Source organism: Labrus mixtus, chromosome 18 (assembly GCF_963584025.1).
Source record: "Labrus mixtus chromosome 18, fLabMix1.1, whole genome shotgun sequence".
NCBI classification, from domain to species: domain Eukaryota; kingdom Metazoa; phylum Chordata; class Actinopteri; order Labriformes; family Labridae; genus Labrus; species Labrus mixtus.
This window is the reverse complement of record NC_083629.1, coordinates 18,899,924-18,924,155: the sequence shown is the minus strand read 5'-3', so window position 1 is coordinate 18,924,155 and position 24,232 is coordinate 18,899,924. Positions and strand designations below refer to the sequence as shown.

Sequence of the window (24,232 nt, the reverse complement as noted above, 5' to 3'; positions counted from 1 at the left end):
GCAAACTGAGGGGATCAAAAGAGCTCCTGACAAAAGAGGCGCAGACGCAGCGCGCTGAGATGACAGCCTTCACCCATGCTAGCAGTGCACTCAGCACTAACATTGGCTGACTGGAGACCTGCGTAACCAGGCCAGAACAGCACATTCAGTCCCCCCGCTGTTTCCTCTATCTGATTATTAGTGATGACATCAGGACATTCGCTGAGCCCGCGGAGGCTCATTAAATTACAAGTCAACTGATAGTGAAAGTTGAACACTCTGCACTTAGAATTACTCCATTTACCAAACATTTACAGCCCTAGCATGGAAGCATTAGCATACTTTGATATGCACTTGCATGTTTTAACTCCCTCTGGATGTCACTTGATTGAGCTGTGCGACTTGAAATCGTGTAGCAGAAACGTCTTCATGCGTGCAAAGCCCAAAGCACTCGGCTGGTTTGAGTATGTGATCAGTCTTGTCTGGGAAACTGCGATTAATATGTTTCTGTGTGTTTGTCCGTGGTGTGGTTGTGTGTGTGTGTGTGTGTGTGTGTGTGTTCAGGAGAAAGCAGTCGGCAGGTTTTTTTTGGTTTTTTTTCTTTTCAATTCTTCAGTTGCTTTCAGAGCTCCAGGGGAAAAAACGTTGCTGTGTTCTGTGTCTTGATCATTTAAATTAATTTGAAGCCATGCTGAGAACAATATTCCATTAAATCCTTTGTAAATCACTGGCATTCAGATGGACACACACACACACACACACATATACACACACATAGCTCCCTAGTGCTTTTGCAGACTCTCTTACTCCCCGGGGAAACTACTTATGTATACACAGAGTTTGAAAGAAATTAAGCACCAATAGCTTCTCATTTTGCTAAAGTAAAGTTTGAGTCTGTCTGTACTTTACTTGGGTATTGATTTCTTTACAAACATGTTTGACTGCAATTCATGACAAATGCCCTTCCTTAGTACTTCTTTCATTTTGAAAACAGCCTTTTCTCTGATGCATTTGAGCGGGATTATCTTCTTGTTTTGCATATTTCATCCGACATTGATGGAACAATAACACATAGAAAAGATGATACATTGGCACACAGTCAATAAAGTAAGGATGATAATCACAGGGTAAGTTATGATACGATACGATACAATAAGATGCGATGATACCAACGATACGTGGCCCATGATAATGATATAAAGACACAGAGAATCTGCAGTAATTATAAAATTGCAAGACAATTATATAAGAGAACATCACGATATCCATCTCTAGTTTCTTTTTTTTTGTCCTGATCATCCTCTAACTTATTTTCACAGCTGTCCGGCTTCTTCTCGGCCAACTCACTTCTGTTCACTTCACACTCATTCGGGACATGTTTTTATCGTTGCCGTGGAAACAGAGAATGTTACGTCAAAGACCGTTTGCATAGGGAAGCGAAAACTGCGACTGAAAGCTGCTGTATGTGCTGTTGTGATAAGAACAAAAAGTCATGTAAATTTTACTTGGATACATCGTTGGTAAACACATTCTCTTCCTCGGGTCTGTTTCGCCCGTTCGTCTTGACTACAGTCAAGTGCGTTTCATTGGGGTTGAGGGTGGGGGTGGTAGCAGAGAAAATCGCTCCCGTGATTCCCTGCCATCCTCGATGTCATCTTTTGTTTTTGTTCTGATTGAGGGCCCCCTGGTGGCGGAATTGACATACTGTGTGTGAATAATGCAAAGACAAAGACAACATAAAAGCTATGTTTAAGGCTTGTCAAGGATACAACAGACCAAATAATAAAACTTAAATCCCAAGAAAAAAAGGCCTGGTGAATGAAATGTCGATCTAAAAGGAAGAAATTGTAAAGACATGGATATAAAAAAAAAAAAAAATGAAAACGAAACATATTCAGAGCAGCAAGACATCCCCAATCTAGGTTTCCACATTGAAGAAAAGTTACATGTTTTATGATATTCTTTCCAATAAAGCATCAAGTTCAGTCAGCTTTGGACAGAAACAGATGATATGAACGTCCTAAAGAGGATTACTTTTTAGGTCTATACTGTGAATACATCTCAGAAATTGTACTCTCACATTTTCTAAGTCAGTTAACATTTAACTGCATCAGTTAGAAGTGTGTCTACTTTTGCCACAGCATGCACCTTTATACAAACACAACAACACAAACACAGCTCGCTACAGTTGGTGTGACGACGGTGTGCACAAAGATCCCATTTTCTCTCCTTCTCGGAATGAGCGCCATAAACTCAGACCCCGGAGGGAAAGAGGAGACATGGCCCGTCAAGACTAATGGCTTTTCCCACAATCGCTCAGGACCACAATTGTGTTTTTTTACGATGTTACTGTATAGCCCCTTCCTCTACCAAGCCGCCAGACCACAGAGGAAACTAACAAGATCCTTATGTTTAATGGACTCACATATTCATATACCAGCTGCAGCCACCGAATTGTCACATCTACGAGCCGACATTTCCCTGTAATCAAACTTAATTCTAAACGTGTTTTACACACCGCCCCTGCTGTTTCATCGCTCCCCTGATGGGCCTCAATCTCCCGCACACTTTTCCTCTCTATCACTGTATAGGACGCGGCGGATGGAATTGGATGGACTTTAAGTATTTGCATGTAAGTAATATCGTAATGACAGTCATAGAGACACGGCTCCATCTCCATCAGCTGTTTAACTGTGAAACAAGATTTAGGCCCATTTCAATCTGTGGCCGGTCCTGTGGCGGAGCCTAATAGTGTGTATCTTACTGCTTATCACTGTGGTTCTGTGAGCCAACAGGCTGCTATGCTTAGATAACCACAGTCATTTGCTGTGTTAAGTGGCTGATTGCTTCACAGTTGTGTTTCTGTGTGCACGTGCGAGTGTGTGTGGCATACTTTCATGCATATGTAAGCACGAAAATGTAATTTGCAGTGCGTCCCTGTGTATGTTTACTGCAGTTTGGCATCTGTGTGAATTTGCACATGCACTTGTGTCCAACAGCGGCAACCCCTTCCCCACACAAAGCTTAGCCTGCTGTAGCCGGCAGCATGGCGGAGTAAGATTAAAGTCACCCATATAACACTTACCGCCAGGAGACGTGAGGAAATTAGGAGAAAATTAAACAATGCTATTTGCATACAATTACACAACAACACGACAAACAGCTCGGTTAGCAAACGTCTGGTGGACTAAACAGCCGCGCTTCATTAACTATGCAAACAACTCTGCTGGCCTTATTCGATCACGCCCGTTTATTTGGACTGTGACAGAAAAAAAGTCTGAAAAATGGCACACATTTAACTGTTTCTTTATTCCTCACTGTATGTGTGCGCTATAGAAACAGGGTGTGATGCACCTCAAAATAAGAAACCCTTTCTGCACCGCGGGTTAAATGAGATTGCTTATGTTGGATTCATGTGTTTTTATGCGTCAGCCGACATGTGCTGTGACATTTCAGTCTGACATTCAGGGTACAATACGCTCAGCTTTCAGGTGTGTGAAATAGAAGGCGTAAACCCCTGCTGAGAAAATCTTTCCCTTTTTCTTCCTCGCACCTTATTGCTACACACACACATTCTCATGCAAACCATCACCTTTTACCTCCGTTCACAAATGCGGATATTAAACCACCTATCACCTTTCTCCTCCACCTTTTCATCTCAAACATATATTCACAGTTCCTCTTCCTATCTCTTTCGCTGCATCGTCCCCACACACAGCAGGCTCACCTGGTGACAGCGTCGAGGAAATATGAATGTGTTCAGTGAAGTGTTGTTGTTTGGAATCCTGCCCCGACCATGAGCTTTGTTTCTTGACTGAATGGGGAAGCTAAGCAGCCATTCACCGGCTCAGGCAGAGGTTGGGTGAAGCAGCTGCACTGTGCTGGATGAGAACGATTCATGAGTGCAGTGTTGAGCCCGAGTGAGGCTGCAGAGTGCTTTCGCAGTATTTCAAGCTGCAGCGAGTTAAAGAGATCTGTAGCCTGGAGCAGTGGAGGAAGGATGTGAGGAGATTCTTCACTTTTTGCAGAGATTCAGCTTAAATCTTAGACCTCTTTAGCCTCTTGCTACTGCCAGAACTCTCCAAAACACACAAATACACACACACACACACACACACACACACAATTCCAGATTCTTGCTTTTGCTCCAACTTGCTTTTAATAAGCTCTCAAACTGCAGGTGCTGCCGTTTCTTCTGTTCTCCCTTTTCCACACAGAGAACCCTTTTTTTGTTTGTTTTTGGCATTGTGCACTCGGTTGCAAACCTTCCAAGTGTCGATGCTTTACTTATGGAGGCCTAAATAAGGAATGAGCTTAGTAACAGGGAGCTGCTACCTCCTGTTCTGATTCAACGCACTCCTGTCGGTTTGCTTACTCCACATTGCCCAAAGATCCCTCTGGGTTTACGCTCGAGTATTCACACTGCGCCGTGTTTGTACTGGATCTGTGTGTTCTTGCTCTGGCGCCTTTGTGTGTGTGTGTGTGTGTGTGTGTGTGTGTGTGTGTGTGTGTGTCAGTTTGTTTGCGCGGGCTGTATGTGTGTATGTTTCCTGTCTGTGTGTGAGGGTTTTGTTGTGTGTATTTGTGCACATGCATAGTGCTTGGGGACATGAAACTCTTAGGGCCAGCGCATCAAACAGAACCCTGGATTTGTTCAGAAGAGGTTCAGTTCAAGGCTCCTAATTTGCAGATGTGTGCACAGGGGGATGGATTTTGTACTTCATATCTGAATAATGCTGACATTCCTTTTAGCTGTGCTTGTCTTGCATCCTTAGTTCAGAGTCTTTATATCCTGCCGCTTGCAGATGAAGCTTTTACCTGAGAATAGAAAGAGGAGATAAGAGAGTGCACACAAAAATACACACACGAACACCCACACTGGAGGTCATTACAGGTTGAAAATGTGTAGCAGCTCACAAAAAAAAAATCTATTGCATTCCTAACCAGGCCTGAAAAAGATCTGTGTACTTAAAAAAAAAGCAACACATCAGCTGGGGTCAGGATTGACTGGAGCAGCAGAGCTGGACTTCGATAGCAGCATGGATGACAGGATCAAGCCTGTAGCTGCTCCCTGCTCACGCACACTCACACCCTCTGTGTTTGTGAAAACTGCCAATAGTCCGCTAACTTTCCAGCTCTAGACAGCACAGCCACCTTTTATCTTGTCTAGACAGCGACATCATGAAAAAATTACCAGCTGCATTCCTCTAGAGATCAAAACTCCACTCAGGTTCCCTAAGGTCTGTTAAAAAAATGACATTTTAAATTCAAATGCCTGATAACCACAACTACAAAGTTGGCCTGGACCCAAAGCAGCAGCACAGGCTGTCAGGAACAAGCACAGACGCATTCAGGCAGCCACAGTGTACTTAAATATCTGTCGGAAAGCTTTCTCGCTCGGATGCAGACATAAACGCATATACATCATTTTTGGTGTGTCACAGGGATAAACAGCGATGTTGCCAGCTTGTGTTTCAGACAGGCTGGATTAAGCTAGAGTGATGACTGACAGGGATTTTCATTGTTCTTGATAATGCTTCAGGATGCTACATGTAGGATTTTGTCATTGTTTGATTGAAGAGCGTTTGGCCTGTTTTGAAAATGAGTGACAAACGGCTCTATTAAAGTCCAAAGAGAAGCTTTTCCTTTAACGCACACGCACAACAAGTGTGCATTGAACGCAATGCTGGTGACAAATAGTAAGGAACAGAGGATAGCGAAGAATGGCAGCTGAAAATGACAACCCTACAGCATAACTCGTCAATTTAATCGCAAAAAACAATAGCAAACTTTTTGGGCAGTTGGTCACCTTACTTTGTCTTTGGAAAACTGAAGAAATATGTTGGTCTTATTGGATCTCCCTGATACCTAACCAATATTTTTGTCATCCTTGGTTTTGTGTCAGAGACTCATGATTTCAAGTGGAGATTCCACAAGGAAGCATTCTTGGGCCTGTTTGGTTTTCATTATATGCCTCCACCTGGTATCTCACATCACAATGTCAATCATGTTTTTTATGCTGATGATACTCATTTGTATATACTTTAATTCAATCTTTCATTGTCTGTCTCACTTACTGAAGACGGCTTAGAACAGCAGGATGTACACATATCCATTATTATTATGTTTAAAGCAGTAGAACTTATCAAGCAATTTTCAGGTGTAATCAGAGAGGACAGATTTCTCATGCTCCATTATGCTAAGGTTTGTCATTTTGAACCCCTCCTAAGTTACTTGAGAGTTTGGATGGGGATTGTTATTTTTTATTGATACTGATACTATTATTACAGTAAGACTCCTTAATGATCCGAGTCCTTAGTGATAGCCAATTGGCATGAACCCTTCATTGTCACTCATGCAGATAAATATCTTAAAGTAATAAATAGGTAGGGGGATTTCACAAGGACTGAGGTCTTGTGCCTCTGGAGTTGAAAAATGAAGCCAGTGCGGATGTGTAAAAAAAGCACCTTCAGCAGTTTTGCTGTTAAATACTAGGACTGTCCTGTTCCCTGTTTCTACAAAGAATTCATGTTTATCATCACAGGCCAACCATGTTCAACTGTTAACAGACAACTCTGTGCTGTTTTGTCAGATCCCGCTGCACTGTATCAGATTAGCAAATTTAAATGGACAAAGTGGCTGCAGTTTTCATTCCATGCTTCACATATTCCGAGTATTTCCAATTAACAGAGCTGTAAGATTGTGTTTACTACTTTTTTAGTTATCTTTATTTTCGGCGCAAGGCTGTTTTGGGTTATTATTAATGCACATATCCTTAAAAAAAAAACTTTTTATAAGTTCACTGAATTGCATTTGTACCTTTAAGCACAGGAGAAAATGCTCTCTTGGGAGTTATTGCCCTAATATATCACTGGAATTAATTGTGCCAAAACACTGAAATGCAGGCAAGAAGCGACTGCAGTTGTAATAGGCAATAACTCCAGCGAGGTGCTTATTTTAAGTTTCATTGGGTCCACTTTGGTGCTTGTCACATTCGATTGCCCACAGACTTTTTGAGTAAGTCCTTCTTCAAAACAGAGAAAACAGCAGAGTGCTTGCACGACTTATGGGCTGGAACTCATGTCTTAAGGAAAAGGGCTCAAATCTCCTTATCTCTTCAGAATCACATCACGACTCCCACATCTGCCTCCTCCATTCACTCTAATTCGCTTTCTCTCCTAACAGCAGCGACTACAAATACCACTACTATAATGGCACAGGGAGCTCTTGTCATTATTCTCACGTCTTCACTCTTGAAGTAATTCTACCGTTGTGAGTCGCGGTGGATAAGAGCGCTGGCTAAACGCCGCAAATGTAAATGGAATTGTAAAAGAATCTCTCTCAAAGTCAAGCAAATTAAAAGTCAGACATAATTGTCTGTGGAAGAGAAATAATCAAATAATATATTGCTCTGAAACAGCTGACACAGCTGTGAGATGCATCCCTGATGATTTTGATCATGATTAATTTGACAATGATATATTTAGTATGATTCATTTTTTTAGTTTTCTAGCCATCTGTTTCCACTGAAAGTATAATTCACAGCTTTTTTTTAGACTAGTCAGACTGTCTAATGTTGTAGCTTGTAGTCCTTTTCATGTGGATGTTATTAACATGAGATGAGCAAACATTAACATTTAGCATTACATTAATATTTAAATGATATATGTCATGGATGGATCGTACCCAGTAGAGATGAGAGCAGTTATAGATTCACACACTAATTCCTGCAGCTGCCTCGGGGCTCTGTTTTTGATCCTTTTTCTGTCACTTTTTTTAAACTCTCTGAGCCCTTTGACAAAACAAGCATGATGTTAGCTTCAAACCTGGCAGTAAGATGCCGAATAATACCCACACCTGTAGCAGGCATCTCCCTTCCTGTCTCTGTTCTTCTGACGCCACCTGCTGCCATCACCTCCACCTCCGCCATCTTTCCAGCCCCCTATTGAGTTCAAACACAGACGCCTATTTTTACTTTTCCCCACACACACGCCACTCTCCCTTCATGACTCTCCCAGGAGACAACACTGCATTAATTCAGCCATGTCTTTGCAGACTTCACTCAAACATTATTTTTTTTCCTTTTCTCTTATGGGATTCAAGGACTTTCGGCGGAGGGTCGCTCTGTTTACTTTGTACTCCCGGGTGGGATATTTCCATTTGAATGAGCGGGTGTGTGTGTTGAAGTCTGGTTTAGATATCTTCAGGGACACCTGAGCGTGTGACGGTGTATTCCACAAGTTTGCATACTGAATGTTACTGCATAGATTAACAGTATTGATTTTTTCTACTATAAGCACATGTTTTTTGGTGCATTTATATGTGGAAAAGCTGAAAATGTGTATGCATTTGTGCCAGAGGGTGTTTATAGGCATACTGCATTGTGCATTCCTTTCGTTTTAGTTCGGCGAGCTTGTGAGAATCTTAACTTGAGTCACGTTAAGCTTAACTTTGGGCTCACTATATAAAAGCAGCACCCTCAATCCCCCTCCTCAACCTTGCCTGGAGCACTGATAGGATGAAAAATGGAAAGAAGCCCCAAAGGAAGGAGGAGGAAGGTCCATCTGTGAGCTGCATTCAAGGACAACAGTGTTATCCACTTTGGAACAGTATGAAACAAGCCAGTGTTTTCAGCGGGGTTTGGAAATGCCGGGCTTCTGGATGAACTGTGGATGCTACTGTTGTCTTGCCAAGCCAACTGTGATGTTGCAGATTAGATGCGAATCATTGACTCCTTGTTTGTATCAGCGCCACTCTCCTTATTCAGGGTGAGAGATAATGAACAAATGTGACGGATTGCTTCTGATCATCGTTGTGCTGAATTATTGCAGCAACAGGGATTGTTTTGCAGCACTCCGGCGCCCATAAAAGCCGCGTTTAATGTGATTGTATGTTATTCAGCCCCGAGGTGTTGGGGTATGGCTTTATCTATTAATCTCTGTTTTGATCTTGTTTTCTGTTTTCCCTCCTCCCTTTTCTCTCTCTCCCTTCTGTGCCCCGTCCTCAATCATTTTGCTGTTGTTCCCTCTAACTTTCTCACTTCTCTCTTTTTTTTTTTTATCTTTCACCTCTTCCTACTCCTCCTTCCTGTCCTCTTTCATAGAACCGATTCCACCTGCAGATGTCCGCCCGTGTGCCTCCATCAACCCTGGGCACTCTGCTGCTGGCTGTCCTGCAGGGGAAAGACGGGGACAGGGACAGAGGAAGCCGGGGGGAGGACAGCTGGGGAGGAGCAGCTGTGATTTGCCCTGGGTGGGAGGAAGGAGGTGATGGATTGCTGTCTCACCTGCAGACGCACAGCGGGTCCTCGTGGCATTTATGGGATATCATCAACTTGACCCATATCTCTGGGGGCGGAGATAGAAGAGGGGACGCCAGCGAGGAGAGGAGGGAGGATCAGAGGGAAGAGGAGGCTTTGAAGATCCTCTCCACCAGTTTTCTGCGCTCCCCCTCTCCTATCTCTTCCGTTCTCCTCCTGGGATCTGACCCAGAGTGTCTCTCTTCTGTCCTGCGGGCCGCTCAGCGCCTCGCTCCATCGCTACCAGCACTGCAGTGGATTATGGGATATCCCTTGTCTCCAGATTCGCTCCACACTCTCGGAGGGCCCCTTGGACTGTTGGCCTATGGGGAGGTCGGACGTAAGCCAATCAGCTTCTACATAAGGGATGCTTTGCAGTTGATTGGTCGTGCGGTCACTGCAGCGACCATGGTCAGGCCAGACTTGGCGCTGATTCAGAACATGGTGAACTGTTACGACAAACCGAACAGGCATGAGCTGCCCTCTTCAGGACAATATCTGGCCAGGTAGATGCACACACTGTTCATATATGACAAATGTGTCTTACAAACCTTATGTCGCTGATCTCTCTCAAAGTCCCGTGTAAAAGTGCAACACTGCCGATATTTTCACCATGAAAACACATCAGTGTTTTCCCTGCAGGTGACATCATCTGCACAAGCGTTTGGGTCGCTTGTCAACAATAAAGTGACACAAGACAGAAATTGGCTAGTTACATCAGTGCATACCACCTTATTTTCTGACAGGTCGATATTTGTCAGACGGGCCTATATCGGCCAACACTGATGTTTAACCGACGCAGCATCCATAAAAGTGAGCATCTTGATTTAGTTGAAATAGAAAAAGTCAAATACAAGACATTCATTAGAATGGAGGGATGCTCAAAGACTGCCTTAAATGTGTATTGTTTATTTGATATCTTTATATATTAGCCCCCACAAAATTGATTTGATTCTTCTTCTTCTAAACCCTATACTAAACAGCACTTGTATTTTCTATGGCTGTCCCATACAGCTAATGCCTTATAGCAGCAGAGAAGAACAGTGTACTGCTAGGCTGGCACTACACTCCCTGCTGTTAGCAAAATGTCGTGTCAGTCAAAGCTAGCAAAATGTAGGTAGGCAAATTTTTATCTCCCTCTGTGTTTTCCAGGGACTAATTCAAGGCTTGATGTTTTTCAATTATGTTTTAACATTAACATCATTTAAAATGCTCAAAATGTTTAATACGGCAGTTTTCATGTTAAGAATAGGGTTACTCAAAAACAGGAAGTCAGGAGAGCTATCCACGGCTAACATTAGCTTAGCGAGTGAGACTCTTAGTGCTCACCGTATTTCTAGGAAGGGACTCCTCGTGTGATATGAGCCATATCTTAAAACAAAGATAGCTCTTATAACTGTAGGAGTACCGGTAACCCAAAGCTGTTTAATAATAATAATAATAATAGAATAGCGGCTGTATTTTTTCAATTTCATTATAAACAAAGAGGTGCTGGGTATTGGCCAATACTTTAGCCCAGGTATCCTAATTGACATGGGTAAGGGAAAAATGGTATTGGACTTTTTTTTGGATAAAACTTGGCTTTTAAATCTGTTTGTATAATTTGGGTCAACCAAACCCTTAAACACAAATTTAGCAGAAAGCAATATTTCTTCTGTGACTCCATGCTTAAGGTCAAGATTCAGGCCAGACCCTGAGCAGCACCTTCTTGCTGGTATGCAGATGTAGAAATGTAAGACATGCAGTGCTTTAGGCTACATAGGATTACTAGTGGACTGGTCAGGAATGGATCTGAAATAGACTATAAACCCTGCAGCCTCCAAGTCACTTACAAATTCTCAGCAAAGTTCCCAAAAGTGCAGACATTTAAATCACCAAGTAATTTATGGAAGACACTGACAAACACCAATTTAATTCTCTGTTCACACCTTGGAATGTCTGTAAGCTTGTTAGCTTTCTGATAGACACTTTGGCATATTTTCTTAAGTTGCTTGCTACACTTATGGTACTGTACGCTTTGGTTTGTTGCCCTTGTCTGTCCTCTGCACCATGGGGGTGTTTCCTTCTGAGTGGCGCTGTCATACAAGGGGGTTGGGAGGAGGTCTTTATGGCATACAGATTCACAGACTGACACCAGAGAGTTTTGCCTGTTTCTCTTTGCTGCTTCCGCTGCTGCCGCTTCAATCCCTGCAGCTTTTAAAAGGACCCCTGACAGCTTTCACTGCCTCTGTCAAGGTGCGGTTTATGATAACGTATATATGCATGCTATGTAAGCATTGAAATACATATCAAACACAAATGCTTTCACTTAAGGCAGAAAAAATAAATCCTCACGTTTTTGTACACAGTAAAAATAGAACCCTCATACTAACATAAATTACAATCCCTTTAATGCCAAATGTGGCTGATGCTGAGTGATGCACTGAAGCACCATTAACATCAGAAAAGGCCATAAACTCACTCTGGAGCAAATATCTACGCTTTGCAAGTTGACATGGACATTTTTTGAAACAGCGCAAAGGATAAAAGAGAATGGTTCCAACTTTTACAGCCATGTAGTACTAGTGATAGAAGGATTTGTGGTTTGAGTGGGGCCCAAAGCAAATATTGAACACACACTAGTTCCTGCCAGCTGAGAGTGATCATCAACACCTCCCACATAATCACAAGTTGGATTCTCACAGTGTTCTCTCTCTTAGTGGAGCTAAGTAAAGCCTTGGGATGCCAAAACAATTTAGTATGGAAGGCCAGAGGCAGAATCAAGTGGAGTGGGAGTTGAGCTACAAAGCAATATCAATGGACATTTATTATCAGGGTGAAAATAAGTTTATTATATTTAAAGTGATTAAATTGTTCATTTTCATCTTCACTAGAAGCTTGGCTAACTTGATAGCGATGTCCGGCTGTCAGTCGGTCCAGAACTTTGGACCAGGCTGAATAATTCATAAATTGGATGGATTTATTTTTTATGTTGTAGCGTTCTTAAGATAATGGAGCCTACTTTCTTGCAATGCCCTGATATTTTCTGTAGCATAATCACGAGGTTGACATAGATGAAAGTTGAAATGCATTGAAATCTTTTGAACTTCGGGCAATGAAATGTTGTGTGTATGTAACAAGTTAGAGTTTTCCGATACCAGCAGTGACATTGGCTTCTGATACAGCCTAAAAAGTGGTTTAAGTGGATATTCCATTAAATTCACCAAACCAATACCATAAAGCTCACTGATGATCAACCGGTTTTAAGTAAAATATCCTGTGACATTAACAGCAATGTGTTGCTGGTAGAGAGTGTTCTGTATGTCAAAGCAAGAATACATCAAGTTGTATTGATGGTGTCTAGGGGGAAATAATGGCATCAAAACAAATCTTTACCAAAGTGGATTACTTAAAGACTCAAACAATCCATTAACCTATCATCTGTAGCGCTATTATCAAGGCCAAACATTTTAATTTGTCTGGTAATTCGGTTTGTGAATCCATTGTTTCATTCCAAATTTGCCAAATACAGACAGTATATCAAGGCCATCTTTTACAATCTCATACAAAATATCCTTTAGTGTCTGCATGAGATACAGAGGACTTTAACTGACTGGCAAAAAACTGGTGTCAGTGATGTAGTAGAGTCCCCAATAAAGTCTGGTTTAGGAAGGAATACTAAGGATGGGCAAACAATACAGGAAGTACAACCAGAGACTAGAGTCCTGTTTCAATACAAAAGTCAATTTTGACTCATTTTTAAACCTCTCCTATCCAATAATGTGTTTCCAACTTCAACAAAGTAGTTTATTGCCATTGTTGAATGAGAATGTGTTGTTTACGATCCAGTAACTCCAAGTTAAGGCCAATCATATCAAACTGAAACTTAACTTTGTGGTAAAGCATAAACGGCACGGTAAAAGGCTGAACAGAGATTGTTTTCCTGTAAATATGCTGAATATCACAGAGTAACAAGGTCAATGTGAGAATGTAACCTATTTTGGCCAGGACACTCTTATACTTTATTATAATAGTATATTTTCAATATACGGGTCAACAGGTTTTCTCTTGGTTAAATTAAAAAAACATCCAAATGGGTCTAAAAAGAGCGTCTAACTGTACACTAATTCATTCAGTTTAAGCCGTAAAGCTTTATAAGAAAATAATAAATAATGTGTTCAAACTCACTGAAACTTCTGCAGAACAACAGAGAAAGTCACTATCTCTGTAGAGGTTCAATTAGGACAAAGTCTATGCTATCAGAAATTACTATTTATGATAGAGTCCTTCCTAATATAGTGCTAGTGACCTTTGTTCCTGGCCTGTGAGGGACTGATAAAAGCGGTTGCTCTATCGCACCATTCAAACCGGTCCAGTTAGACACCATGCCCTCCAGTGTGCTCCCTGATTCTTATCCCTCCCCTGCAACAGCCAGACATGCCAATGCTCCAGAGAGCCTTTACAAAGCTCCAGGAAGTGAGAGACTTCCACATGGAAAAGGCAATTAACAGTTCAATGCCCAAGGGACGGAGCGAGGAAGGCAAGGGAGGAGAGAGGATGTCTTGAGATATAAGCAAGTGGGGAAGGTATGAGGGAGCCAGAGTAAAGATATGAGAAACTGGCCACTTTGATGTAGTTCTTCTGAATGTCCAGAATCAAAAAAAAAGTCCCTGGTTGCCTATTCCCCAAAATACATTAGAGAGAAAGGAGACAGTGGTCAAAGACAAACACATAGATGAAAGACGGGAAGTAGGAAATGGCTAACGGAAAGAAAGAAGAATCTTGTGTGGGGAAAGGATGTGAAGCAGGAGAAAAAAAAAAGGGAGGGAAATTGATAGAGGGTTGTTGTTATCAGAGTGAGATCTGTCAGTCAATGCCATCTCACTTGGCACGCCTGCCACGCTGATTTTATCTCCCCTGAAGAGATTAAAACCACTGAAACAAGCAGACCTCGTATCATCCCAGAGATACAAAGTGAGAGGGAGTAAACTTTCCTCCAAACCAAAGGAGATAGAGCGATAACAGAGTGATACACATGCCCGGGACTCTCTTATGGAGTCATCATTTAAGGGCCACTCTGCTGACATTTACTCTCTGAGTGAGTAAAGCGAGGCCAGGTGTTATTGAGGGGACGCCATCGCTCTCTGACACCACGGGCTGACTTATCAACCTGCTTTGACACCCAGGGTCATTCTTTAAAAGCTGCAGCCTCTGGCCCAGTGCAGCCAAACAAAAGACGCGTAACTAAAAGGTGAAGCTGGTTTCAAGTGTGGCATGCGTTAACAACCACGCTCTTTCTCTCAGCATAATCTCCCACTTCTATCTTATGTTTCTATTTCTGGACATGAATTCGAAAAATGACACTAACTGCACAAAAGTGGCTCCATAGTTTTTATTCAGATAAGAGACGTGAAGTGAAGCCTAAGTGTAATTTTTTTTTTTTTGTGGCCAGCCGCAGCCACCACAGGATAGTATATGAGTCTGGAGTGGGTGTGCTTGATGAATCTGCTGTCTATGGGATATGATGATTCAGCCGAGCTATTACCATGAGTGATTTCAGCTCAAGGCAAGGCTAGCACTTGCGCTTTATGGTCACAGAGACAGAGGGAGATGCTGATGAGGAAACATAAGTTAACGCAGAATTAGATGGGTATCAGAGGCTTTTTCATCAGGCTCAAAGTATTATAGTGCGAGGAATTGGTTTACGAATTCATATTATGCTGTTCAACGAAATCAGAAGGACGACTATTAACAAAAAACACAAGCATAGCACACAAAACATGACGTACATTTCATGTCTTTTTTTCTGTGATGCAGATAGACTTTGGTCCAGGCAAGCCTCAGAGGTGGTTAATGAGCCACATGATCAATTTAGCTTTCACTTTACATTGCATATCCCATATTTTACAGAGGAAGGGGTTCCGCAGCAGGTTCCATTCTGTGTTCATCAATTGAGCTTTTTACTTCATGAGAGATGAGACAAATAAAATAGAAAGAAAGTATATAACAAGGGCAAGACAGAAAAGCGATTTTCCTGCTCTGAGAAAAAAGCAAAGGCTTTACAAACCTTCTCCATTAACTGGAAGGAAAACTTGCCATTTCTAGCCTTGACCCAGACATAATCAACAGTCCCTGCACGGTTCAGCACCCATACTGAATGCAGTGATCCCTGCATACTTTAACATTTAAACACCCACCCCATACGATTTCCAATGACCCCTTGACAATTCACGACTAATCAAGACATGATCAAACAGTACTTGTATGGCTTCACACTGAGCCAGCACCTGGCGATGTCCGTATGATCAAATGCAAAGACATGAGCTAACAATCCCTGCACGGTTCAAGAGGCCAGGGCAGATTTATGTGTGAACGGGGATTGCTCTTCCTAATGCATTCCGCCGTAAAGACCAATACGGTGTCACCAGGCGAGTGAGACGAATAGCAATGACTGTCTGTATGGGCCAGCAGATAGGAGGGGACCCTCACTGCTCTGAATTAACTTTTAATTACGACTTTTTGGGAGATGAAATTACCCATCTGAGTCTGCACTTAAAACAGCTTCACAACCCAGCCATGCCATTGCACCATTATGTTAAAATATTCCTTGCTTTCTCCTTGGGTTGGCCCATTAACTGTTGTTTGTGATTGCAGGCAACATTTCTAAACTGTCATAACCCAGCATGGATCTTGCAGTTTTTTCAAATGTTGTTTTCTCTGGCTTATTATCTGCATTTCTCTTTCTTTCCCTTGAGGTTTCTCTCCAACACTTCCTTTACCGGGGCCACAGGCCTGATCCAGGTGGATGCTGGCCTATCTCGAGTCTCCTCCTCCCAGCTGTTCCATGTATGGAGCCTGAAGAGGGGTGCTCTTGGCCAGCCAGCCTGGGTGACCGTAGGCCAGTGGACGCGAGGCAGGCTGGAGTTAGAAGGAGGCATCCTGGGACTGGTGGGAGGCTTCAGAAGCAGTCAGGGACAAGGTCTTGGAGCCGGGGTACGGGGAGGGGATGGACAGGGGGATAGTCACATTGGAGGACGCTGGAGGCCAGGATTTTCCGTTGAGGGACAACGCCTCAGGGTGGTGACACTGGTGGAACACCCATTTGTCTTTACACGGGAGGTGGACGAGGATGGATTGTGTCCAGCGGGTCAACTATGCTTAGACCCAAGAACCAACAGGTCTGACATAATCCAGGCCCTCTTCCACCAGCTGCATAACCCAAACGCTACTGCTGCAGAATGGGAGGGCATTGGTGAGTTTTGTTTTTGAATTTTTGTTGTGGTGAAGAACTATGAAGAGGTCAAAAGGCTCCAGCAACACATGTATTAGCAATATCAACTTTATTTACTTTATGAGACCAAGACTGGATAATGCTGATGTGGTGTTGGTCTTCCATGGTGAGTGTGCCTCAGAGTAGCAAAGCACTGTAAAATCAGAGTTGGGTTTTCTCGCACAACTTCACCTACTACGAATGTGCATGGAGAATGAACGGCTCAAAGTGCTCAAAAAGCTACAGCAGCCTTTGTAGTATGAAGATAAACTTTATTAACTTTATTAGACCATGGTGGTCAAGAACTATCACAGGAACTCGTGGGACATTCATGAGTACAGATCTATGAAAAATTACAGATACCTATGTCATTAGTCTTAGACCTTTTTGCTATGTCACTGGACACATTTCAGTTGCTTCTCCTCAAGATTGAAGTGGATTTTAGAAGCAAAAATCAATAAGGGATCAAGGCTGGCCAGTCCAGTACTGAAGTATTCCCAGTCCATTGTCTAGGGCTTAGGTCTACAGCCAAATCTTTGTTTCATGAGTGATGAGCATTGAAGGTGTTAAATCAATAGGACTTCAAGAAAGAAAAAACAGGCACTATATCTCACAAAGGACATTACACACAAAGCCGGCTGTACAGCAGGGAAGTACAAGGCATCCAAACTTTCTCTGAATTGAATTTGAGGATGGAAAATGGAAGACAGCAAATTGAAGTGCATATTTGCATTGAGGAAAGTACCTTTTATTTAGTATCTAGGGTTTCAAGAAGTAGAGGCATAGGTGCAAAATACATGGCAGTGGTACCCTTTTCTCAATATACAATAAATATGAAATATCTGATCTCAAAATTCCATATTCTATCTTGGCAGAACGAGGGCAGACTTGTGCCAAGTTTCAAGAGCGATTGGCATACTCCTTAATCTGTATTGACTGCGTTTGCAAAACAAGGTTTGCCAGGAAAATCAAAGTGGCAGAAAGTTTAAGAATTTATATCATAAGGTGTCCAGCTTGCCAACTTTTTTTCTTGCCTTAAGTTGATCAAGGATTTGTTAGATTTTAATTTGACAAAATATTTCCTAGCCTTGGTGCAGGGGTCATTTACAACACTCAAAGAAGTTTCCCAAAAGGATGGATGAGAATTTTCCAATGATCCTTTTTCAATATTTATGTGGACAAAATCCCATTGGTGAGACCCCCAGTACTTGGAATGGAAACATTTCACATCATAATCTCTTCTTTCCTGTCAGACCTGCCAGAGGACCTGAGGAGGTGCTGCTATGGGTACTGTATCGACTTGTTGGAGAAACTTGCGGAAGACATGGGATTTACCTTTGACCTTTACATTGTGGGGGACGGAAAGTACGGCGCATCAAGTGGGACGGGACGTTGGACGGGGCTGGTCGGGGACCTGCTGAGTGGAACAGCTGACATGGCCGTCACTTCATTCTCCATCAACTCTGCCCGGAGCAGAGTCATTGATTTTACCTCGCCCTTCTACTCCACCAGCCTAGGCATTCTGGTACTATTGCTTCAAGTCATCATTAGTTTGTTGGAGTTCTGAGTTTGTATTTTAATGATTGTACAAGACGTGGGGCATGTCCCGAAAATATACTGCATTGTGACACCATTGCAATCATCAGTGTTTCTTTGATTTGTCAGTCTCTCTCTCTCTCTCTCTCTCTCTTTGGCTGACTTTATTTCAGTATGATGATATGGTCTGCAAACACTTAATTTCACCCTGTTGCCCTGCTCAACCAATCTACTTTGAGGAATAGGAGATCATTAGCTGTGAATAATTAGTTTGCTACATCTTCGGTGCACCTTAATTATGAAAGTTCAAATTTAACGGCAGTTTAAGAGTTTATTAGGAGTTTAACAAGCATTTTGAGAAGCCATCTTAATAGAGTCCTCAAACATGCTGCAGTTGTTCTTTGATTTCTTAACATGTCCCTCTGTGCCTGACAAACTGCAGTGCATAATATGATCTGACAATTTGGTTCCATTTGAAAATGAGTACTCCATTATTTGAAATAGAGATTGCTTGCCCTTCCAAAATGATGGATAGTACATAATAAAAACATTTTATGCAATTTTTCTTGTTATGCCCATGAGGGTTTAAAGCAAAGTTTACAGACAAGATCCTTCAAACTTGAGGCTGAATTTAAATCACAAATTTTGCACAAATTGCACTATCACTTGCAGATAGAAATCAGCTGCATCGAGCCAGTTTCTTGACATTTTTTTTGTTTTTGTTTCTGACCACCAGGTTCGTAGCAGAGACACTGCTGCCCCAATTGGAGCCTTTATGTGGCCTCTCCACTGGTCCATGTGGGTGGGTATTTTTGTCACGCTCCACCTCACCGCGCTCTTCCTCACCTTGTACGAGTGGAACAGCCCCTTCGGCATGACACCCCACGGCAGGAACAGGCTGCGAGTGTTCTCTTATTCCTCCGCCCTCAATCTCTGCTATGCCATACTGTTTGGACGCACTGTCGCTACCAAGGTAAACTAGCTCTCATCTGTGTGATAAATTGGCATCATGCAAGGTAGGGAAAATAAATTGCAGCAAAAGAGAGGAGGGGATTTGCATTATGGGAAAATCTACACAAACAGTGAAGGCAAGTGAAAAGAGAAGGTTAGAAGGGAAAGAGGCATGGAGAAAGAGGATAGAAATGGCACGGGAGGAAGAAAGATAGATAGGGGAGAGGTTAAAAAGGTAGGCAGTGATAAAGTAGGGAGCTACAAGGAGGATAATGCACATACAGGGAGGGAGAGGGGAAAGGGTAAGTGGGCCGACAGAGATTGAAGGAGTTATGGTGAGGATGATGGGGATGGATGAAGGTGGAAAAAGAGGGAGTGAGTAGAGGTTAACTCCCTGAAGTAGGCTGAACCAAAGTTGAAAACAAGAAGGCAGGTGTAAGATAGCCAGTGGGGGGGTGGAAAGGTTAGAGGGCAAATCAGGAAATGGGCTCAAAAAGGAGGTAATACGAGGGTTGACAGAAAGATAGTGAGACAGGGTTGAAAGGGTAAGTGGGCAAGCAGCGACGAGAAGAGCAACACAATGAGGGTGACGTGGAGGTGGGCAGATGGACGATGATGTAAAAGGGGAGAGGGCAGGTGGGCGGGCAAGATGGAGGGCCAGGCAACAAAGGTTAGAAAAGAGAAGGCAATGAGTGAGGCAGGAGATCATTTAAGATGAATCACGACGAATCCAAAGACTTTGGCAAATGTGTCCATTGAAAGCATGTTGTAAGATGGACTACAATCCTTTGAAGATTGAAAAATAACTCCTTTTTTCATTTTGTAAGGTAAAAATACATGAATATATTAAATGTCAGATTTGACTGATTATGTCACACCCGCAGTAACATTACAGCACATACTCAACTTCAGCAGAGATGAAAAACAACTGTTTTCTGCCTTCTTTGTTTTTTAAACAGCATCATACTGTGCTAGTATCAATCATTATGATTACTTGTGCTTTCTTTTCAAATTTCCATGGAGGCTCACAAAATTAAATATTTCAAACATCGTTTGTTTTAATTATTCTCATCTATCCTCCCCTGCTTAGGGAGCATACACAAAGTCATAATACTTTATTTTTTTAAACGCTTATTCGAACCTAGTCCCTAAAGGAAGGGGTGCAAATGACTTGGTTGAACATAAGCAAACTGATTAGAGAGACCTTCCAATAATTGAAAGGTCACAGGTTTGATCCTTGCAACTGGAAATGTGTCTGTTGAAGGTTTTGTCCATTAGCAGAGTTGTGACCTGTTAAAATTCCCTTGAGCAACTCTTGTAACCTCTGTGTTCTGGGTCAGAGCCAAACAGTCATGATTATTTAGGCCATGGGGAAGTCAGTGGGCAACTAAATGGATTGCTTGACTGCTAATAAGGAATATTTCCATGGAGTCACCTTTATTGTAGAGGTTAGTTTTACTTATTTGTCCAGTCATTGGTGCTACTTATTGTAATCTAGCATTACTTACTTAATTGATACACATTAACACGCCACTTACGAACCTGACCTTCATCAATTTGTAAAATGAAAAGTCTGGTTAAAAATATTCTACAAGACTCTTTCATTCACAGTGTGGTTTTTCCCCACTTTCTGGAAACTCTCCCTGAATACTAGCAGAGGATGATGTAGCAGCTGTGTCTTTCTCTGTATTGGATTTGGATAAGCACTTTTGCTAACCCAGCTAAAGTAACCCGAAACAACACAGCATTTGCTAAACATATTTGTAAGTCCTCAGAAGCCTTTTAAAGTAAAAAAAAATGAATTTCAGATGAGATGTCAGAAAGGGTTTTTGTTCAAATGAAATATAGTACATGACATTTTTCCCATCGACTGTACATAGACATAATCTCAGTGACATCGACCATTGGTTTCTGAAGCTTGTTTTAAAGGTTAAGGATGGCAGTTGCCATTTCAGAAATGTTAACTTTTGCTCAGACTAAGATATGAAGCTTCACATATGTTCATGCAGGACACAATAATTATTCACCCCAGCTGTAATCAGCTGACGGCCTGCTGGTTGAATCATTGTTTTTAATCATGCACAAACCAATGTTATAAAGCATTTGGTGCCCCCTCATACAGTGAGGTTTAGCACTTCGCTCCCGGGAAAACTGTGGCATGCTGCTCAGCTAACCCATTAAGCATATAATCAGAGCCATCAACTGTGTTTTAATTTTGCAATTAATGGTTAAATCTCTGACTGAAGTGCAGTTGCCCACCTGTCAGTCAGACCATTACCCTAAGTAAGCAGCACTCTCTGTCTTAATAAAATCAAGACAAAAGGACAAATCATTTCATAAAATCCACCACCACAGAGAGTGTGCCAATAAAAACATGAGCTATTCAGACCAAAAATGTTTTTTGAACCAGACTGTAAACATGTTATTTCTCATGTCAAAATCATCATTTTAATGTAATGGTGTGTTTGCAGCCAGCCTCCAGTGGACACTCTAGGAACTACAGTTTCTTTGCACTTCTGCGTTGGCTTCATTTTTCAACCCTGGAGGTTGCTGCTTGGTTATTCACAAATATAATACATAAAGCCGAATGAAAAGTATGCTAGCCCTACACTGCTAGCCTATACAAGAACAATGTTGACATTTGAGATATGAAGCTATATTTTTATTTTAACATGATTGCAGCTTACTCTTTCACAATGAAGTCACCTCTATGTTGTTTCAAAGTATATCAGCTGGAAATGTTCAAATGGCATTTAAAACTTAGGCATAGGCCTTTTAAAGTGCAACACATGGTGCTAAAGGTGTAATAAGGACGGCAGTAACTCAGTCTGACTTGATTTGGAACCGGAGTGTCGCAGGTTATTGTGTTTGTAGCATGTCTCAGTAACAGAGTGTAAAAAATTAATTTACCCTTGCCATAATGAATAAAGGGATTAATAAAGTATATCTTCTTCTTCTAATGTCAGCTAAATAGCTAGCTTTCCACTGACAGTAAGCTTCATGATAGCTGCCATGTTAGTTGGCATGTTAGCTAGCAAAAATGTGGCAGGCTTGACGTTAGAATCTTTTTTTTTGTGGTTTTTGTCTACCACTGCACAGTATACCCACGGTTTGTTTAATTATTTACACATTCAGGTTGTTAGCATGCCCCACTTATCGTTGTTAACTCTGAAAGAGAAACTTGAAAGGCTTAACAAGGGTTACTGAGAGGGACAGGACTTCAATTACAATTTTTGTGTTAGCATAAGTGATGTAGCATTTAGGCATAATGTGAAATTAAAAAAAAAAAAAAAACCTTGTGGAGAAAACACCTACATAGAAGCAGTGAATGCACACTGATCATTATGTATTCATCATTCATTCTCTAAGCTGCCCGAAACAATATTAGTGAAGAATTTGTGCTTTAAGTGTGCATGCCATCCTCCTTTTCTCCTCGTCCACCCAATCATTATGCGGAGAATCCAAACACCTTCGTAATAATGGGTTACAACCTTGTTTGTATAATTAATGTCTCATTAATCTCAAGCCTCGGAAACACTAGAAATTCACCTCTTTTCTTCTGTTAAGTGGATTTTAATTGGCAGGATGAATAAATGAACGCAGTGTTCAGGTGGATTCTGTCCCCTAGGCAGGCAATTTCATGGAAGGATATTTCTGATGTGTCTCAAAAAACAGTCACACTTTGTGAGATTTGCTATTCTTGTCTGCTGTGTTGTTATAAATCCGATAACCTTTAGTCAAGGGTTAAATCTGAATATGAGGGAGGAGAATGAGGTTGAGATAATGGGGGGTTCTGCATTCATGTCAAAACCTGAAAGAAAATTTCCTGACACATTTGTCCCTTTACTTTTCTTGTGTACAAAGTTTGTTATCTTTATTTCCTCCATGTTGTCACTCTCTTTCCTTTTTGTCTTGACATAGTGACATTTTCACTTTTGAGCTATGGTATTTTTAGCTTCCCTTATCCTTCAGATCTGCTTTTTTTCTCCCCCTTCTCTTTGATCTTTGTATAAATCTTTATATTCAAAGCAGTACACGGAAGCAAAATAAAACCCAGATAATAATCTAAAAAAAAAGATCTCTCCACTCTGCAGACTCCAAAATGCTGGACCGGGCGCTTCCTGATGAACCTTTGGGCCATCTTCTGCTTACTGGTGCTGTCCAGCTACACCGCTAACCTAGCTGCAGTCATGGTGGGGGAAAAGACCTTCGAGGAGGTCTCGGGAATTCACGACGACAAGGTCAGACTGCGCACAAGGACACGAACTTGCAACTGCATACATGTCGGCACACCATACACACAAACACACACACACATACAGACCCACAGCGACATGTACATACAAGCTAATCGCATACAAGGACAGGCTAATGAGCAAAGAGCGGAATTATTTGTGCGGGATTATCACTTTCCCATATCCGTAACCCTGCAGGGAGTTTATGAGCCCCATCATGATACCCATCCCTCTTCTCTCTTCCCTCTTCCTTTTATCTGCCGCTTTCTCCCCCCCTCCTTTTCCCTCCCGTGTCTTCCTCCGTCACTTTCCCAGCTGCACCACCCCTCCATGGGCTTCCGTTTTGGAACGGTGCGGGAGAGCAGCGCTGAAGATTACATGAAGAAGAGCTTCCCGGAGATGCACGACTACATGAGGCGCTACAACCAGCCCACGACCCCTGAAGGCGTACACATGTTAAAGTAAGACACAAACACTGTGCACATGTATAGAGAGCTCATAGAGAGGCAAATGCAATCCGGATCTAAACAATCCAGTCACGTTTGCATCCGTTATCTGTGCTTGTCTGTATTCAGCGCACCGTGCATAGCAATTCTGTCTAGTGACAACTAGAGCAAACATGGCAGATTCACAAACATCAGAGACAAAAATATACTCGTGAAAACCATCCCGTAAATAGAATTCCTGCAGCGCGCTGTTCCCTAATATACCGAAGATTCATTTTGAATTTTAAAATGTTCAGCAAAGAGTTCATGAAATCACCTTGAGACAGTCTGGAGGGCATACACAGAAAGTGAAGAAAGGAAGAGGAAGAAGAAAAAACACCATGGATGTGTCGTGCATGTTCTCTGAATCCCCAGTTGTACACCCTTAAATTTGATTTGGATCTAAAGTCTTCATCAGAATGTCTACAGGCCCATAAAGTCAGTCATTTATCAATCGCCGATGGAGCCATCAATTCAAGTCTTGGATGTTTTGATATCC

At 42.0% G+C, this 24,232-nt stretch overlaps 1 protein-coding gene across 1 annotated transcript in view; it reads left to right on the top strand.

The window, feature by feature from the left end:
* The window catches only part of grin3ba (glutamate receptor, ionotropic, N-methyl-D-aspartate 3Ba), an 84,228-nt gene that overhangs the window by 34,824 nt on the left and 25,172 nt on the right, over positions 1 to 24,232 (top strand). Inside the window, exons 2-7 of the mRNA XM_061063341.1 lie at positions 9,083 to 9,783; positions 16,012 to 16,508; positions 17,780 to 18,051; positions 18,799 to 19,035; positions 23,108 to 23,254; positions 23,564 to 23,709. Coding sequence (XP_060919324.1) covers positions 9,083 to 9,783; positions 16,012 to 16,508; positions 17,780 to 18,051; positions 18,799 to 19,035; positions 23,108 to 23,254; positions 23,564 to 23,709 — 2,000 coding nt within the window. The remainder of the gene's footprint in view (positions 1 to 9,082; positions 9,784 to 16,011; positions 16,509 to 17,779; positions 18,052 to 18,798; positions 19,036 to 23,107; positions 23,255 to 23,563; positions 23,710 to 24,232) is intronic.